The sequence below is a fragment of the Brachyhypopomus gauderio genome, chromosome 3 (assembly GCF_052324685.1).
Source record: "Brachyhypopomus gauderio isolate BG-103 chromosome 3, BGAUD_0.2, whole genome shotgun sequence".
NCBI lineage: Eukaryota > Metazoa > Chordata > Actinopteri > Gymnotiformes > Hypopomidae > Brachyhypopomus > Brachyhypopomus gauderio.
In genome coordinates this window covers 16,317,963-16,338,459 of record NC_135213.1, presented here as the reverse complement: position 1 = coordinate 16,338,459, position 20,497 = coordinate 16,317,963, and the positions used below count along the sequence as shown (strand labels likewise).

Here is a 20,497-nt window from a genome sequence, read left to right as displayed (position 1 = left end):
GGGCTGCTCCCTAGCCCGCGTCGGGGGTGCTCTGGGCCTCGGTCTCTGGTGCTCCTGGGTTGGGTGGAGGAGTCCACCATGCGATGAGGGGCCCCGGGAGGGGTTGGCTCCCCAGGAGGCTGGGGTGACCCCTAGCCAAGGGCCGGGGTCAGCTCTGGGAGGAGGTAGGTCCAGGAAGAGAAGTAGCCACACCTCGGGGAGGTAACCTGCACCCACACACACACTAAGGACGACAAAGGAGTCGTAGCTCCTCGTCCGCACACCCTTGGGGCTCTCTGGCTAAACGCCGGTTAGGGCGTGAGGGCCCTGTGACCGACCGGGGCGTGGTTTTGTGTTGTTAACGGCCCGGTCGGTCCAGGGTCCCGTCCGGGGAGGCGAGCTGTTTAATGTTCTATGTTTTATGTTCCAGCTCCCGGACTGCAGGAGGTGTGTTCCTGCCTGTCCCTGCCTTCCTGCCCCTTCGTGTTTTGTGTGCAGCCGCTGTGTGTCACACACCTAGTGGAGGGGAGTGCGGCTTGGTGGGGGGGTCTGTCACGGTGAGGCGGCCCCCTACCGGCCGCCTCCGTCCACAGCGGCTGTTGTTGTTGTTGTTGTTTGGTGACGTCATGTGCGTCCCTCAGGTGGGCGGAGCCCGTGATCCGTCTCACCTGAGGGTCGTTTGTTTGCCTATATATGTCTTGTCTTTGTACCAGTTGACCACTGGTCATTATATTCTTAATTTGGAGATATTGCACGGGTTTTTGGTTTGCACACTTTCTATTAAACCATCCTTTTTCCCTGAGACTTGGCGTGATCGCTTCCTTTTAGTTGCTCACCCCTGCCCGTCACAACATGAACTGTGTGTGTATTTAGTAAAGCAGTAATTATGTTTACAGTAATTATGTCTCTGTATTGTAAATAATTAATTGCATTTATAGTAATTGTGTCTGTCTTTAATCCATACATGAGTCCATGTACCTTTAGTGATGCAGTGTTCAGCAGGAAGCAGGCGTTTCTTCAGTAAACCCTGTAGGACGGAGCGCACAGATGGTCTATGTACCAGCTGCAGCACGAACAGGTGCGACTGCAAGAAAAAAACACATAAACATCACAGGCACAAATACCACAAACACAATGAACACAAACATTACAGACACCTCAAGGGCAAATTCAGGCTCCTTACACTCCAACACCTCCCACAGACAAACACCTTTAAACATCGTAATGATGTGAGTGCTACTCACACAGCAGCAGGCTGTGACAGTGATCTGGATCGTGTTCCTTCCTGGCTGGCACACATGTTTGAGGAGCAGGGGTTTGTGGGAAGTCTTGTTGTCTCCACGCTCGATGGTGAGGGGCGTGGCATTGACGCTCACCTGCACTGATGCAGGCCAATTTGTGTTCATCTGACGGTCCTCGTGATGGTAGCACTTAAACTGCAGCTCTAAGTCAGACCTGAGACACACATACGCATACACACATGTATATTTTAATATGCATGTCTTACACTGACTCCTTAAAACTAATTACAAATACTGGCCAAACCTGAATCTTGTTGGTTTTCCCCCCAAAGTTCTATATTTGTGAGGTCATTTTGTCTAACGAACAGTAACACATGTACATAGATTTTGCAATAGATCTTTGTCTATTGATCCTGAGATAAGGTTTCTCCAGGCTCCAGTCTTTTTGGGAACATCTCTCTAAAATCCATGATCCTAAAGAAACAGATGTTTGCAGCTTTTGCAAATCTGTTGGAAAAGTTGAAAACCTCCCACAGATCATTTTATAAAGACCCTTGGAACATTGTGAGAACCTGTAATTCAGCTACACACCCATGTGAGCTCAAACAGAAGCAGTTCTGGCCCCGGCCAGTTGAGCAGGTGCAGTTGTGTATGAAGGGGAGTGTCATCACAAGCACATAAAACACACATGCGCAAGGTGAGCACATGTCTTACGATGGGTGCAAATTATGCTGTGTTATGTGTATGTTCTGCTGTGCAGGAGTAAATCAATTCTATATAACAATCTTGTGGATGGAGAGAGGTAGTGTGTAAAGTCCAAGTGCTGTGTAAGTGTGGTGTGTGTGAGTGCTACCACAATGGTTAAAATTTGAAGAGAGATGAGTGTTTGTGTGTGTGTATTACCACGAGGGTAAATCTCACCTCCACATCAGTGTCTGATGGACAGAGGGTCGAAGGTGGAATACGTGGTTACTGACGGCCAGGTTGTGTTCCAGTCTGAAGGGGTCCAGCACCACACCGTCCCGCACAGGAAACGTCAACCTCAACTCCTCTCCACAGCTACCTACACACAGGAACACAGCGCCCTCTAACCTCAACACACCAGCACAGCAGGATAAGTTCAGCAGAAAAGCCTGAAGAGGGAACGGTATGACCAGGTACGCCTGCAAACAACATTTAACAATCCATTCAACCCAAATGAGTCTTTGGCACTCACTAGAGGGCGGCAGAGAGCTCATGCCAGGTTTGATGTCAGGAGGGAACGGAGGTTTAACATCCTGACTTGGTGACAGATATGGTGGAATACCACTTCCTGGGGTCATCGGAGGTGTGGGGTTCCCAGGCACTGGAGAATGGGGGTAGTTTCCCATTGGCCTTGGAGGCTGTAAACATGTAAACACAAAAACATAAATAAAACACACTGGTTTGCCAGGAAGTTGTGAACAAACTGAGATCAGAGCTGTGGTGAGTGTACACACGCCGCTTATGTTGCCCTGGCTGTACTGGAAGCTGCCACTGAAGTTATTACTCGGAGAGTTAAACGGTTCCTGCTGGAGAGACAGAGGACATATTTCAGAGAGCTAATACACACATGTACACACAAACACACACAAATGTATGGAAACTTTTACTGTAGTTAAATTCTGCACATATCAGGAAAGGCAGATATCTGTCAAAGAACAGATCTAGATTACAGTCTCACTACTGTATTTGAAAAATCACATTATCGTGTCAGTAGATTGTGCTTGTGTTGGATGCTAACTTTGTAGAAGTGCCCTAGACCAGGCCCGCTGGGGGGATACTGCCCAAGGTTTTGCCCCTGCCCAGGGACCCTCTGGCTGGGATAGTTAGGGGAGAGCAGTGGCCTGGAGGCAGTCGATGCAGCGTACTGTCCCTGCTGTGGTGTAAACTGTCCATTTGGTCCACACTGCTGCCCCATATAACTAGCCTGGAGACACAGAAACAAGAAGAACAAAGAAGTGTCACTTCTGACCAGCTGGTCTCCCCTCCCATAGGTGCACACAGACCAGGTGAACTCACATCTCCAGGGTAGGGCCTCTTCATAGGCAGATTTTGTGTGCGGCCACCAGGGTATCCCTGCTGGGGCATTCTCTGCCCTCCATAAGGCCCCATCTGCCCCCGAGGCTGTCCCATGCCCATGGGAGGACCTGCCATGCCCCCTGGGGTCAGGGAGCCCTGGAGAGATGGGGGCCCTCGTGGAGCAGTTGTGCTAAGGAACTGACCTCCATATGTCTGGTTCGCACCCATCTGGAACGAAGAACACATCTAAGGAAGGAAGATGGAGAGAGTCATTAGAGCATCTTAGCGCATCTGTGTGGATTTGAGTGTGTGTACTATTGGTGCATACAGTAATGGAGTGTGAAGAAATATAATTATGTGTGTGTGTGTGTGTGTGTGTGTATAACTCACTGGCCCATATTGACTCATGTCCTTGTTCTGGGTCTCCTGAAGGGCGGCAACAGTTGCTGTGGCAGTAGCAGTTGCCGTGGCAGCTGCGGCAGCAACAGCGGCGGCGGCAGCGGCAGCAGCTGGTTGGCTGAAGTCAGAAGGGAGGCGGGAGTTTGGATTAATGCCCACGGCACCAGGGCTATTACCACCTCTCCCATAACTAGAGAGAGACATCATATTATGAAGGGAATGGAATTTGGGCAGTGGAATATTTCAGTGTCCAACAGGGTGAGTCTGACCCTTCGCAGATACTGACCTGCCCCCGTATGGCCCTGCCCCAGGGTAGTTGCCCCTCCCGTACATGCCCTGCTGCATATAGCCCTCGTTGCCCCCACCCTTGGTTGAGAATTGCTGCTGTTGGCCAGGAAATGGCCCTGGGGTCCCGCCAGCCATTTGGTTATTACCAGGATTCATGTGAGGGTTGGGATTTGCCATATTGTTCCCCAAAACCTAATACACACACACACACACCACACACATACACACACACACACACACACACACATATATATATATATACATACATAGACACACACACACACACACACACACACACACACACACGACGAGAGCACACATACAAACAACAATTACTCGCTTCAGTCAACGCCAAAATCTCCAGAGATCTCCAAAGATTACTAATATATACACACAGTGGACAGTGTCTATTCAGATGCATACCCACCTGACTCTGAGAGGTGTTGGTGACACCCCAGACTGTGGTTACTACAGAGACAGATCCAGGTGCCTGATTGGTGTTCTGTTGCCATGGAACAGAATCATATGGATAAGATCCATCACTACACACAGAAAGAGAACACACAGAAGTTCAGATGTACAACTTACTGCAAGAACAAAAGAGAGTGACATGACCGAGGAGTACGTGTGTGTGTGAGCAGTGTGTGTGTCTGTGACTGACCTGTGGCTAAGTGTGTGTGTGTGTGTGTGTGTGTGTGTGTGTGTGTGTGTGTGTGTGTGTGTGTGTGTGTGTGTGTGAGAGAGACTGACCTGTGGCTAAGCGTGTGTGTGTCTGTGACTGACCTGTGTGTGTGTGTGTGTGTGTGTGTGTGTGTGTGTGTGTGTGTGTGTGTGTGTGTGTGTGTGTGTGTGTGTGTGAGAGACTGACCTGTGGCTAAGCGTGTGTGTGTCTGTGACTGACCTGTGGCTAAGTGTGTGTGTGTGTGTGTGTGTGTGTGTGTGTGTGTGTGTGTGTGTGTGTGTGTGTGTGTGTGTGTGTGTGTGTGTGTGTGTGTGTGTGTGTGTTCATGAGGAGAATTATCTCCACAGTGAGGTGCTCTATGTCAGTTTTACACGAAACTTCTAAGAGGTAGGATTTACATTTACTGACCTGTGGCTAAGTGTGTGTGTGTCTGTGACTGACCTGTGGCTAAGTGTGTGTTTGTGTGTGTGTGTGTGTGTGTGTGTGTGTGTGTGTGTGTGTGTGTGTGTGTGTGTGTGTGTGTGTGTGTGTGTGTGTGTGTGTGAGAGAGACTGACCTGTGGCCAAGTGCAGGTTTCATGTTGCTCTGTATGGGGTTCTTTGCTGCAGGATCATTCTGTCTGTTCCTCTGGTGTCGCAGCAGGAGGAGACGCCCCAACTCCTCACACCATGAAGACAGGAGAGCTGCGAGCACACACACACACACACACACACACACACACACACACAGTTACACACACACAGTATAACACACACCCCTTCACTCCTTACACCATAAAATCATTGGAACCCTTTCACACCAATTCACCAGCAGGCTCTTGTTTAGTTTATTTTATGTGTGTTACAGCAGGACAGTCAATAACTTCACTAGCATGGGGTTTAAGAATCACTGCAGCATTATTATTCATCTTGTCCAGCAGGGACCAGTATAGCCCAAAATACTGCAGGACGTACAGCTGACTGCAGGGCAGAATGTGCTTGTCATCTTCATGTCCTCTGCAGAGAGAAAACCTAGATGAACCTACTAGAGCCTGGTGGTACTGCATACATTCCTACCCAAAGAACCCAAAATTATGTGGCATGATTTTGTACATTAGGTCAAACCTAAATATGTAGAATATGTAATTATATATATAATTAATAGGCATATCATGATATAACAATCTGTTGGTTTCATATTTGCTCTGTTACAAATACTGTAATTATTTAAATAAACATATTTAAATAAACATGAACAACTAATTGTTATGCATTAAGTGTAGTTGAACTGTAAAGAACTATATAGGACTAAGAATGATACATCTATAGTCACACTCAAAATCTTTGTCTGGGAAGAAAATGTGTCTGCTGTTTGTAGCTACAGCTCTGCAGCAGTAGAATACACTAAAAAGTGATGCCCCCATTTCCAAAACGGAGAATTTTGGGCCATTTACATAATTAGTTTACACAGCACCAAATGCTGTTACCAAGGACCCACTGGATGCAGTCTGTGATCCAGTCAGCAGAGCAGCACTGTTTCAGCTGCACTGACTGCAGAAGATTTAAGGATGCTGCTTCATACGGGGATCACACAGAGCGAGAGGAATACACAGGACCTGTTACTGGCTCAATAAATAAGAGTCTGGACAATGTGGCGATCACTCCACACTACACTACACAACCAAACCAGAAGCTCTGGCTATATCCCGAGGTCTCTTCCCTCCTGGACAGCCAGGAAAAGACCCAATCACCAGTACCAGTAAACCCAAGGCCTCCTATATCATAAAAATATATGACCTTTTCACAAACAACCCGCAATGTATGTGGCAGGCTATTCAAACTGAAACCAAATACAGGAAGAATGACTTCATCTACACCAATGGCAGCACCTCCCAGATGCTCTGAAGACCTCACGCACATAAGCAGCAGTGGAGACCTGGTGCCATCTGTGACTGTGCTACTGACGTAAGGAGGAGGTGCTGGGGGTGAACCCATGCAGAGCTGCCGGTCTCCACAGTGTTCCAAGTCACGAGCTCCATGAGTGTGTCCACGAGCTAGGTGATGTCTTCGCCATCTCCCTGGAGCAGACTACTGTCCTTACCTGCTCTTAATGAGGAACTATCATTCCAGTTACAGTGAAACCCTCGGCCACATGACTTAACAACCATTACACTCCCCCCAACTAGCAAAACCACTCCACAGAAGATGCCCTCACCTCCACCATCCTCATGCCACTGTGGTCCTACACCACTGTGACAGCATGTACACTCATGTTAGAATGCTGCCCATATACTTCAGCTCAGCATACAACACCATCATGCCTCAGACGTCAGTAAACTACACTCACCTGGAGGGAGCTCACTCTGCTACTGCGTTCTTGAGCTCCTGAGCAACAGATCTTAGGTTATGATTCAGAGCAGAGTCCATCACTCTGAAGACCGGAGCCCCTCAGGGCCACGCTGCACTCTCTGTTGAGCTATGGCTGCATCACCAAACCGTTGATGTATTTCAGTTTAAACTACCTACTGTGGTGCTATAATCATCAACATTAAGAACTAAATGTGATGCATCTAATCGAATTGTAAAGGACCAATATAGCTGTCAAATCTGCATCTTGAGATCTCATATTGATATGATAATCATGCTTTAATTAAGAGGTCTAAAACACTGAACAATAAACAGCACGCTCACTTCAAGAGCGATACAGTGGGCCAGAGCTGTTGACTCCAAGCACTCAGCAACCGCAGCTTTAGAGAGATGAGATGGTCCGAGTGCCTGTGAGGTTTCCTGTCCATCAGCTCACACGTCTTCCCAGCATCTCCCAGGATGAGGAATGGATGTGTAATCACAGTACACTAAACTATATTGGGATGATCTCTGGTTATGTGGAATCTAACAATGTATTACTCACCTGCATCCAAGCATAACAACTATGGGAATGACACTCGAGGTGATACATCATGAAACTGATCAAACAAGCAAGTTCACATGCTGTGAAGTAGCCCACAAGATTTTTTCTTATTGGGTTGGAGTATTTGACACATTATTTCACAGAATGTTTCACAGCCAAAAACATTGTGAAGTTGGAACTTTTTGAGCAACAATTCAATCTGTTTGCACATTAGTTTAAAATGTACATGCAAAATTGTTTTTGTCAGTTTTGTTTTGAGTAAACATCTTATCTAAAACATAATTATCACAAATTTCACAAAGTTATCTCAAATGTGGTTGAATGGTTTAATGGTTTTGGACCTGAATTGGAGTGGAAGTAGCAGATGTTTTTTTCCTGATGATGCAGCTAACATCATGGTCCTGTGCTACAATGAGAACTGGCAAGTCCTTCTGATTCATTTATACAACTCTTCAACAAGGTCTGGACAGTTACAAAACACACACTATACAGAGCACACACTCTATGTAGAAACACATACACACCAAGTAGAAACACACACACACTCTAAGTAGAAGCACACAGTCTATGCAGAAACACCCAAGTTGTTTAGTGGGTATGCTTCTGCTTGTGTGAGCTGTATTACTTCAGCTGTATTACTCACAGATCTGGCTGGGCCTCTCTTAGGTAGTGATACACACAAAGACCCAACAGAGGGATGGAGGTAGAGGAGAGAGGGGTGGAGAATGGCCACAGAGTAATGGAGGGACAGAAAAATGAGTAATGAAAAAATCAGCAGTGGCACACTCTCTGAAGACACTCGGAGAACACTCTGTGAACACACTTAGGGAACACTCTGTGAACACACTCAGGGAACACTCTGTGAACACACTCAGGGAACACTCTGTGAACACACTCAGCAAATTTCACTTTGTCCTGACTGCAAGTTGTTATCTGCATGACTAGAAGGAAATATTTGGTTTGCATTTGAAACACAGCTGGTCCTGCTCTGGATGTCCAGCTGATAAGGCCACTTTCAACTGAGTGAACTTTGAGCAGGAACAGAGCTACCGATGCTTTGTCCTTCTCCAGACAAAAAACACATGCCAAAAACTTAAAAAAACACTTCCTTCTTTTTTCTCTCTCCCTCTTTATGTTGCTCTCTCATGAAACCCTCAAGGGAAGTACCTGAAGCCCTGAGTAAGCCCCAGATCTTCTCTGAACTGCCTGTGCACACTCCAAGTAATGTCTCTGTGTGTGTGTGCATGAGTCTGTGTGAGTTTAATGGTCCACTCCAAACTCAGTGACTCTAACATCTTGTCCAACAGAGAGAGGAGAACAGAGAGAGAGATATAGAATGGGAAATTAATAAAGTGTGTGTGTGTGTGTGTATGTGTGTGTGTGTGTGTGTGTGTGTGTGTGTGTGTGTGTGTGTGTGTGTGTGTACAAACCTTTCCAAATGAAAATATGTTAATATATGAACTATAAAAGTAATTCTGTTTTTATTTGGCTAGCGTGTATGGCATTAATAGATGCAAGGTGAGGAAGAGATAGAGAGAGCTAGAGAGAGGGAGGGGAAGAGACAGAGTGAGAAGGGAGAGAGAGACAGAGTGAGAAGGGAGAGAGAGACAGAGAGAGAGAGAAGGAGAGATGAGAGAAAAAAGGAAAAAGAGATGTTAAAGCCACAGACCATAGCTTTTGCCAGGAGAATTGGTTCGTTAAACCCTGTAGCACCCACAATCCTGCTGTACTCTTCTTAACCACATGAGGGAGACTCTGACATGACGTGAAGTACGTACACAACTTAATTCTGCCCTTTTCACTTTCGAAATATATCAATGTTGAGATATATAACATGTTAACTGACTTGTTAACTGACTTTCAGATAATAAAGTTACAAAACTCAAACTTCTTTGTGTGCCTATGTGACTTGTTCCTTGCTGGGTTCAAGTGAAGTATGGTAACAGAGGACACTGGGCATGATTACCGTCTTCACACTGAGGTGTGTGTGTGTGTGTGTGTGTGTGTGTGTGTGTGTGTGTGTGTGTGTGTGTGTGTGTGTGTGTGTGTGTGTGTGAGTGTTCATGAGGAGAATTATCTCCACAGTGAGGTGCTCTATGTCAGTTTTACACTAAACTTCTAAGAGGTAGGATTTACATTTGGGTTCAGTGTAGGATTATGTTCAGCAACATTTAGCTACAGTAATGTAAAAAAAACTCCAAAGCATACAAATTCTATTGTGTTTGTGTGGACTTGACATAAATGAATACTGATCTTAAAACTGGTCTGAACCCCGGCACACAGCATGCGAATATCCCAGACAGCGTGCAAATATCCTGGACAGACAGCATGGATGAACAGTGATTTCACTACCCATACTTACCTGTTGCTACTCACAGCTGGGCCTCTCTCATCCCTACTGTGTCCGACAGGACCCTGTTCTCTCACTCTGTGTCAGTGTGGTCTTTCCTTTCCCACACAATCATATCCAGTCCAATCACATCCACTCTAATCCAGCACGATTTACTGGCCATATATAATGCTGTTACTCTCTCTTGTGTTACGTTCTATTCCTTCCCTTATGCTTTCTTTCTTCCCCTGAGTTCTCTCAATCCATAATTTTTTTCTGTCTGTTGTCCAACACTAGAACTCTGTTCATCTATTATTCAATGCAGTGTCCAGCTTTTCAGGCTATACCAATCACCAATAGTAACCCTCACTTCAGCCACGAACATTGCAGACTCACAGAGAAATAGCTGGAAATTTGACATTACATGACTGCCACAGAAATAATTTAAAGCAAGAGAGAAAGAGACATGAGAAAGGAAGAGATGGGCATAAGGGAGAGAATGAGAAAGGAGAGAGATAGAGAAAGAGAAGAAGGTCTCTCACCTGTGTTAATCGCAGCTGTTGCTGATGTAACCTCCTTCTGTGTTAAATACAGCTGTTATTGATGTTAGCTTTTTCTGTGATCCATGGTTGTTCCTCTACCACACTTATCTTACACACACACACACACACACACACACACACACACACACACACACACACACACACACACACCCTGTGATACTCTTGCTTGCTCAGAGTACTGCTAGTTTGCTATAAGGGAGAGGGAGAAAAGAGGGCTAGAAGATACCAGGAGAGACACAGAAAGAAGGAGAGAGAGAAGGGAAGAAAGCTAGAGAGAGAAACAGAGAGAGATAGAGTGAGTAAGAAAAGCAGAGAGAGAAACAGAGAGAGAAAGAGATAGCGAGAAAGATCACATTTCATGTCTGTGACAGGGTGGTGCATTGTGAGGCTGTAAGAGAGACAGGGTGAGTCTTGGCCCAGCTCCAGCTGAGCAAAGAACACACAGACCCTTCTGCTCCACACCTCTGCACAAACACACACACACACACACACACATTCACACACGCGTATGCATGCATGTCGCTCACTGCTTAGAGTTCACTTTAATATTGAACAATAAGTATGTATCCTTGCATTCACATAAAACACACTTCCCCTTATCCCAGAGGTCACAGGATCAGATATACAAATTACTGACAAAAGGATGGAGAGACACACACTGATATAATGTTCCTCAGGGTAGTATTCCAAATGACAGTGTGTGTGTGTGTGTGTGTGGGTGTGTCTGTGTGCATTTCCAGCTGGATTTCTAGACTGCCATGGGTCATATTGACCTAACCTTCAGCTTACTTGTTCTTCATTAGCATTGAGGAACACACACACACACACACACACACACACGCATGAACAAACAAACATATACTATAAATTCTATCAGTACACAGGGTGGGGTTCAATGTAAAATGCATGTATGTGTGTTTTCAAACATACTCTTGACAGAAGTCTCTCTGCTAGGACCATGAACTCTGTCATGTATGTCTGTGTGTGTGTGTGTGTGTGTGTGTGTGTGTGTGTGTGTGTGTGTGTGTGTGTGTGTGTTACCAAGGGCAGATGCTACATCCATAAAGTCAGTATAGCATTTCAAGTGAAAAATCAATTCATTCTAAATGCAGGAATTTGGGCATTGAAGACAACGTTCACTCTGTCAGATACTAACGTCTCACCTTGGATTTTGGCATGCCTGTCAGACAGCTCATTATGAATGGCTCACTTAAAGTTGTGTCCCATCGAGACTGCTACAAATTCCAGGTGATTCCCTGATCAGTCTGTCTTGAAAATGCAAGAAATGTGGGCGTGGTTCTACTGCACCTCACCGCAATGTGGATCAGTTTTTAAGGCAATTTCAATATTATTTGTTAATAATAATTAAATCTTTTAATGAGCATTGTTCTATGCCTCTGGAAAAAGTGGCATCAAAGTCCAGAAACAGAACCATTTGCAACATCTGGATGACAGACATATCTGCATATCCAATACTAGCCCCCTGCACTTCCTATTATTCTGAATTCTTTATACTGTATTATCTTCAAAAGATTTGAAGGATTTGATTAAGAGAATTGAGTCATCAAGCCCCTTGGATGTAATACGACCTTCATTTTAAAAAAGTTTTACCTATTACTGACCCAACACTATTGTCTATTATAGTCATACCCTGAAATTTGTGGGGATTACGTTCCTAGTGAATGTAAAAAAATTGCCAATTTTGGATGAACATTTTAGAAAAAGCTGTGGCCTAAACTTTCTGCTGCATTGGTGAGGCACAATATCTATGGTAAGTTTCAAGGCTCATGAGCAGAGCCGGAGTGGCTAATCGGGAGATTCGGGAGGATTCCCGATGGGCCGGCTTATGTCAGTCTCTAGTTTGGGCCGATTGGGAGGGAAAAATTATTTTGGGCCGGATTTGGGCATGAAACTCCTGGACTGAAAAAGTGGCCCACTCCGGCCCTGCTCATGAGACTGTGGTTTTGAAGGTCTCAAAAGATGTTTTAATGTCATCTATTGTAGATCACTATTCCGTGCTGGTGTTACTCAACCTTAGCTCTGTGTTTGACACATCATCATATTTCAATTAAGAGATTACGAGACTGGGTGGGTATATGAGGCAGAGCGCTAGACTGGTTCATATCTTTCTGAGCGAAATATTCACCATCTACTGTGTCTGCGGGGTCTGATTCCTCTCCATTATCCTGTGGTGTCCCACAGGGTTTGATATTTGGGCCCTTGCTATAGTCTTTATACTTGTTGCCTTTAGGACAGATTAGAAAAGATATAATATTGCATGACATATTTACAGATGATATTCATCTCTACTTTGCATTTAAGCCCAATGAGGTTCATGGTTTATCTCAACTTATTTGGGCTTTTAGATTCGATACTATCTGTGACAGGACAGAAAATAATTTCTTACAGCTTAATGCTAATTATAGAAGCATGGGTTGTTGTTCCAGATATGGTAACCCCTTTCATTAATCAAAGCCTTGGGTTTTTTCCTTTGCTGCCCACACCAGCTTGCATTATATAGATGTTATAGATGACAAGTCCATGTAGTTTGCCAATCATGTTAAACACCAGATCTTGTTTTTCCCCCCCAATTACAAAATATTAGTAAACTGAGATCCATGGTCTCAGATAGAGAGTTAGAGATGCTTATATGTTCCTTTATTTCATCTTGTATTGATTAGTGGAATGTTCCTTTATTTCATCTTGTATTGATTAGTGGAATGTTCCTTTATTTCATCTTGTATTGATTAGTGGAATGTTCCTTTCTCTTCGCTTAGTAGATCAACCCTAAATCATCTGCAGGCAATACAGAATGCTGCTAGCAAGACAACATACTAGGTCAAATAAGCAGTGGCGGAGCCAAAGGGGGGCCGGGGGGGCAATGCCCCCCCCCAACAGAGAAATGGTAACACTGGAAATGGTAACTTTAACCACTGGCGACCGGTCGATCGCGACATATTTAATTTGTGTCCATTTTACACTCACCACCCCTGTCGACAACTTACACCCCCCCTCCCCCCCCGTCAACAACTTACACTCGCCACCCCACCGTCGGCTCACTTAAAGTTGTGTCCCATCGAGACTGCTACAAATTCCAGGTGATTCCCTGATCAGTCTGTCTTGAAAATGCAAGAAATGTGGGCGTGGTTCTACTGCACCTCACCGCAATGTGGATCAGTTTTTAAGGCAATTTCAATATTATTTGTTAATAATAATTAAATCTTTTAATGAGCATTGTTCTATGCCTCTGGAAAAAGTGGCATCAAAGTCCAGAAACAGAACCATTTGCAACATCTGGATGACAGACATATCTGCATATCCAATACTAGCCCCCTGCACTTCCTATTATTCTGAATTCTTTATACTGTATTATCTTCAAAAGATTTGAAGGATTTGATTAAGAGAATTAAGTCATCAAGCCCCTTGGATGTAATACGACCTTCATTTAAAAATTTTTTTACCTATTACTGACCCAACACTATTGTCTATTATAGTCATACCCTGAAATTTGTGGGGATTACGTTCCTAGTGAATGTAAAAAAATTGCCAATTTTGGATGAACATTTTAGAAAAAGCTGTGGCCTAAACTTTCTGCTGCATTGGTGAGGCACAATATCTATGGTAAGTTTCAAGGCTCATGAGCAGAGCCGGAGTGGCTAATCGGGAGACAACTTACACTCGCCACCCCACCCCCCCCCCCCCCCCCCCCCGTCGACAAACCCCGTGGACCCCTCGGATAAAGCTTTGGTCACCCCTTGGCGACCCCTTGAAAAAAAAGTCTAGCTCCGCCACTGCAAATAAGTGATCTCGCATAACCCCTTGAAGATCTCCCATTAGATAGATTACATGAATATGATCTTTCTAAAGGCTTTCTGTTGTATATAGGATCCAGTTTAAAATTCTTACCATGACTTACAGACGACTGCATGTTCAGGCCTTTAACCATGGGTCTGATCTCCTCAATCCTTATGCGCCAACTCGCTCTTTTAGATCAAATGAGCTAGATCTACATGTGTTCGTCTAATGAAGATCAAACATTTGAAGTTGGGGCACCTCACTTTGCCCTCTCCTTTGAGGTCCGCTGTGGATTCTTTTAAAAAGCAAGTAAGGACATGTCTTTATAAGCAGGCGTTTAAGTAAATCTAATGTACCAAGTCAGCGCACCACCTATTTATTGTGTATTGTATTCTACCCTGTTTTTACATTTGTATTTTTATGTTGTGAAGTGTCTTTGTAAAGCACTTTGTGATTTTTTTGTATGGGAAAACATGCTACATGAATACACTTACTCTTGATAGGCCAAACTTCACACACCCCTAGACTCCTGCAGATAATAGAAGTAATCTCTGATCAGACTTGAACTGAACCCAGATCAGTCTAGAACTAAACCTAGACCAGACCAGAACTAAACTCAGATCAGACTAGAACTGATCCCAGATCAGAGTAGAACTGAACCTAGACCAGACCAGAAGTAAACTCAGTCCAAACTAGAACTGCACCCAGATCAGACTAGAACTGCACCTAGACCAGACCATAACTAATCTCAGACCAGACCATAGTTGAACCCGGACAACACTAAAACTGAACCCAGACCAGACCAGACCAGCTGAATCTATTTAAGGAATGTAGCAGTTAAACAAGTTTTTCTCATAGCAAAGAATAGAGGTTCTGTATGAGAAGAGTCACAAACACACTGGTGGGTAAATGATAGACTGTGAGTATTCTGTATGTAATTAAAATGGTGTGTGTACATGTGCTTATGTGTATATATATACACATTATGTTACATTCTGTATATCTCTTGCTAATTAATCAGATAAAAAGGAGAATGTGTAATAGAGTCAATGGGCTATGGAAACCAAATGGCTCTCAAACACACCGACAAACAAAGTCAGAGCAGGACAATCAAGCAAATCATGCTTGTAAGGGTTATTCCTCTATGTCAAGGAAGAGGAATAAACAAAAAGAACCATTAAACATCAAAACAATAAAAAAAATGTTTAAGGGTGTAAAACAATTCACTTATCATAGCAATCGATCATCTTCTTTATATAAAATATGTAAAGGACAGAACAGAAATAGAAATGACTGACTTTGCCAAACACTTGCAGACATTAAAAGACTAATTTCATAGCAGTGTTCAAAACTAGGACTGGGCAATTAATCAAAAATGCATCGAAATTGACATTCAGAACCTCTAACCAAATTTTGTCTATGTCTGTTATTTCGGTTTTTGGCTTTTAATTATGCCATATAACATCATATATAATAACATAACTTAATATACTTAATATATTATTATGTTAATATTTTGCCCATTGTCCATGTACTTAAAAATATTCTACTGCATATATAGTCTGTGACTACAAACAACTTTTTTGTAATTTTTTACAATCACAACAATATGACCTCTTTTATTATTAAAAAAATATCCCAGCTTTAATGGTTGACCACTTGTCAGTGAACTAGCAAGGGCAAAAAACACAGCAAAACCATATATCTTTCATTAACTGTAATTGAGGTAAATGTTCAATTAATCATGATATTGGTTTATGTTCATATTGCCCAGCACTACTCAAAACCATCGAAACCTTTCTGAAACTCTATCAATGAAAGAGCTCCAACAGAGACTTAGTTAAAGTCCATATAATGTAGGCAAAGCTACAAGTAAAGATCTAAAATTAATGGTAATACCAGTACACACAGTTCCACTCTTAGTGATGTGCGGGACCAAAGGAGGAAATCTCTCTGTAATAGTTAAATGTCTTGTTAAATGTTCAGTGGACTTTCTAAATGTCATCATTTACTGCTGTAAAGAAAGAATAATGATTTTTACATTAATTAATATTCATAAACCACTTGTAACCTCAATTTATAAGGCACTCGGATTCATCTGGTCATAGTATATGTAAGGATGTCTAAGGTTGGCTACATTTTTAGCTGAAATGCTGAAGGCTTGTAGCTCACTCTCCCCTCTCTCACTACGCAGTGATTCCATTAGCACAGTGATCTGGCCAGGGCTCCTATACTCTATACTGCAATGGAGCCCATAGTCCCGACAGTCCGGCTAAACGCATTAACTCCAAGATCACATTATCTAAAGGAACACTGTATTCAATTAGAGTCCCCGTCACGGCTCAGTCACTGTATCCCTCTCTGACAATTTCATAACGGCTTCCTGAGTTGTTTATGCAAAACAAAAGTCAGCAGCATTGCAAATGAACCAAATGAACCAGTCACTGATTCATTCAACAGGAAAGACATGTTGCCCATTAGGAGAGAGAAATTCAAGTGAACCTGAATTCACTTGAAAAATACATTAAAGGAAACTGCCACAGATGACATAACATTATTAGTGATATACCAATGTGTACATTTATAGCTACCATTTTCAAGATACAGATGGATGACTTTTCTTGACAACATTGATGGTATAGATACCAAATTTTGGGGCAGAGGTGCAATAAGGTTTCCATCCTAATAAATAAGAAAAACATTCCAAACACATGTAAAATCAAATGCACACCTCACTCCCTTGGGGTGGGCACAGAAGGTTGCATGTTTGTATGTATTTTTCCATGTATATTACACCATTACATGCAAAACTTAATTATTTCATGGTAAAACAACATTTAGTTAGAACATTTAGTTGTACTCTGTGAAGCAGCAATTTCCATCAATATTGAATAAAATGCATGATGCTAGTCTCGTTCTTTTGATCAGTGTATGCAATTAACAACTAAAATAAACAGGGATTGCCTCCACTTTCGAAAGACATACTGCAACAGTTAGTTCTATTCTGTTAAACAGTGATTTTCATAATAGTTTATTGAAATTAACTCATGCCACACACTTTTTAAAATGACACAAAACTAAAACTGGGATTAAATCCACTTTCTAAACAATTTTGCATTTCATACATTGCTTGCATTACTGAGTAGTGTTATTTAGTATTACTGCCATCTTCTTGACTGAAGTCTTTTTACACTTTAAAAGCCTTGAATTAGCCTGATTTTCTTAACATAAAACAGCTGGAATCTACACATCACTCTCTTAATCTTGCTGCAAAATACAAGCACCTGTTCATGGGTGCCTAGGCTCTCCAGACAGCATTGCATTATAGTCTGTCAAGCAAAAATATGCATTTACTTGTATAAAACAACTGCACTCTCCAGTGTTCTACAATACAGAGACTCAGCAGAAAGTTGTGACAGGTGCCCAGTGATGGGTCTGTAATTAGGACAGAAGTCCAGTGTAACAGTGATAACCTGGAGGGTCCTGAAACACAAGCATTTAGCCAAGAACAACAAGAGTTGCGCTTCAGCAATTGGACTGCTGAGCGGCTGCTGAGGTCAGAAACATTCTCAGACGATAAGGCAGACCTTCCACAGCAACAATTCAAGTAAACAACAATTACAGCCAATTATCCTCCCGAGGATTACAGCAGAAAGAGAGGCAGAAGCCGAAGTCCTCAGTCTCACTGCTGCTCGATTGCACGTCCAGGCTCGAAGGCACACGGCTAGGACACAATCCACACTTACTGCCAACTGAGGTTTGCATGTCTGAAACTGATGTGCACTTCTGCATATTTTGTACATATTTTGTACACAATGCTATCATGATAAAAGAAGCTTCGTCAATACTGGAATTTTAAATGAAGAACAGGCAAGGAATATACAATACAATAAAGCACAATACAAAAAAAAAATCTAATTGGTTCAGTGTGATCTTAGAATCATGATAGAACCTGTCGGTCTGAGACCTCACAGAACAGCACAGTACCAAGCCTTATCCACATGAAGATGAAGGGACTGAGGAATGCACTGAAAAGGGACGAGACAGAGAGACATGGAGGGAGGACAGGGGCGAGGAGGAAAAGTGGGGGACCTCCCATGTCCTACCTGCAGATTTGGGGGTGAACTTTTCCCTGTTGGCAGCACAGACAGCCAGAAGCCGATACCCCAAATCCATATCGAACCCTCGCTGAGTGGCCACACGGCTCACCACCTGAGGGAGAGAGACGTAAAAGACAGGGGGAGTGAGACGTTTAACAATTTAACAATGTGTCACTTGAACAGTACTGAACAGTCAGTATTAATGATCTCATCATCATTAATGAATGATATGCCCAAATTTAGTTTAGCAAACACCAACACACATATAGGCTAATCCATACACTCATAAATGAATTACTCATTTCCATAAATTAATTAGTCTTCCTCATAAATAAACTGCTATATAACTACACATATGACTTTAAAGTAAAGTCATTGGACTGAACTTGCACTCAATACCTCTCCAGGGCAGAACAAAGCAAGGGAACAAATTCTTCCTGAGCTCTGACTTTATCTTTGTCTGTATTCCAGAATCATTATCACTCACTATTCTCAAATGGAGCTCTAGAGTTCATCCTTCCCCACTAACTGTTCTACTCCAATTTTCTACAATGACAGCTGCTCAGAACATCTGTGCCAGCATTCAACCTCTCTTGAATACCTTCTGAACATGCTCTCATGATCAAGCTCCCAGCAGTGAAACATCAGAGAAAGTTGCATAGCATGAGAAAGTTGCATTGTTGTATTGCATAACAATTATAACAATTATTTGCAATGTTAGAAAAGTGGAGTGGCATGGCTAGAAGAGGACCAGCAGACCTACACTCGACTAAATATGCTAAATACACACACATACGCACGCAGGCACGCACGCACGCACGCACACACACACACACACACACACACACACACACACACACACACACGCACATACGCAACGCGCACACACACACACACACACACACACATCGTCCACACACACACGCACATACGCACAGTCGATTAATGTGTACACAGACAAGCACTGCATTCAAATAGATGCAGTTATACCATTTCAAAAGCACAGACATGTTCTCTCAGTCACAGACAAGTTTTTAAACGTGAGGTGGCACAGCAGGGAAGCCCAAGGTCTCCCATGTATGTAATTACCCATCCTACTCTAACCTTCCACACAACCCACACCACTCTCTGACACACAAAAACATACACTAGGAAAAAGATATATGTGACAGTGTTGTCTAATTAACATCGTAACATGTGAGGGAGGGTTCCATGAACTGTTTTTCAAGGCTAAATTTAACACACACACAGCTCTAATCAAACCCATACTTGCTTTGAGTAGTGGTTAGAATGGGATGGACTGTGTGAGAGTGGGTGTGTGTGTGGTTGTGTGAGTGAGTATATGTGGTTGTGTGAGTGGGTGTATGTGTGTGTGGTTGTGTGAGTTGGGAGTATGTGTGTGTGGTTGTGTTAGTGAGTCTGTGTGTGTTGTGGAGGTGTGTGAGGTGGGGGATCGGCCGAGCTGCTTTTCAGAAAGTTAGTGGATTTATGGGTGGTGACAGTGCACGCACACACTGGGACTAATTACACTGGACGGACACAGATACACACACTCTGAGGGATTCTCTCTGTAAGATAATGCATTCTTAAGTCACGTTAACCTACGTTTGATTAGTTAAGGATACTCTGGTCTTGCATGGTTCTGTGGCTAACCTAGAAACTACCTCTATTTATATTTCTCTATTTCTACCATCTCTCTCTGTCTCGCTTGTCCTGCCATGCATCCAAATCCCAGAGCTCTTTAGTGCTCTAGAGCTCTTCAGACCTAAGGACAAGCAGGGGGAGGAGCCTCCAAGAGGTTGGGGGAGGGGCTCTGCACTCACGTCACAGCTACAGGTCATAAATGCTGCTGCTTGTCACGGATCATTAAATGAACTCTTTGACCTCACCGTCAGACATCCCATAAGGCTTTGCTCAAAGGGCCTCTGAAATGCCCGCTGGTCAGAGCACCAGTCGAGCAGCTCCGTCGCTGCTGTCTGGAAATTTGCCGGATTCTGTAAGTGCTGAAAAAGATAAGAAAGATGAGAAAAGAAATAAACTAACAGCTACACAACTCTCAGCTTCTGGTGTTATACACTTTTGGTATAAGTGCATGCGCACACACACACACACGTGACCACACACACACACACACGGTTAATTTAGCACCGTTAGAACTCCCAGAGCAGGCGCCTCCATTCAGCATGCCACAA

General features: G+C 43.4%; 1 protein-coding gene across 5 annotated transcripts in view; it reads right to left on the bottom strand.

Moving 5' to 3' along the window:
- The window catches only part of LOC143510473 (zinc finger MIZ domain-containing protein 1), a 61,891-nt gene that overhangs the window by 6,165 nt on the left and 35,229 nt on the right, over window positions 1-20,497 (bottom strand). For 3 of the 5 annotated variants that reach the window (XM_076999862.1, XM_076999860.1, XM_076999861.1), the window contains exons 3-15: window positions 20,195-20,308; window positions 18,312-18,417; window positions 5,186-5,312; window positions 4,375-4,489; window positions 3,946-4,139; window positions 3,651-3,849; window positions 3,261-3,506; window positions 2,983-3,168; window positions 2,699-2,770; window positions 2,437-2,602; window positions 2,142-2,283; window positions 1,224-1,434; window positions 958-1,063 (exon numbers count right to left, since the gene is read on the bottom strand). In XM_076999862.1, coding sequence (XP_076855977.1) covers window positions 958-1,063; window positions 1,224-1,434; window positions 2,142-2,283; window positions 2,437-2,602; window positions 2,699-2,770; window positions 2,983-3,168; window positions 3,261-3,506; window positions 3,651-3,849; window positions 3,946-4,139; window positions 4,375-4,489; window positions 5,186-5,312; window positions 18,312-18,417; window positions 20,195-20,308 — 1,984 coding nt within the window. Of the gene's footprint in view, window positions 1-957; window positions 1,064-1,223; window positions 1,435-2,141; window positions 2,284-2,436; window positions 2,603-2,698; window positions 2,771-2,982; window positions 3,169-3,260; window positions 3,507-3,650; window positions 3,850-3,945; window positions 4,140-4,374; window positions 4,490-5,185; window positions 5,313-10,389; window positions 10,492-18,311; window positions 18,418-20,194; window positions 20,309-20,497 lie in introns of those variants that run through there. The other 2 variants (XM_076999863.1, XM_076999864.1) reach the window with 2 other exon arrangements.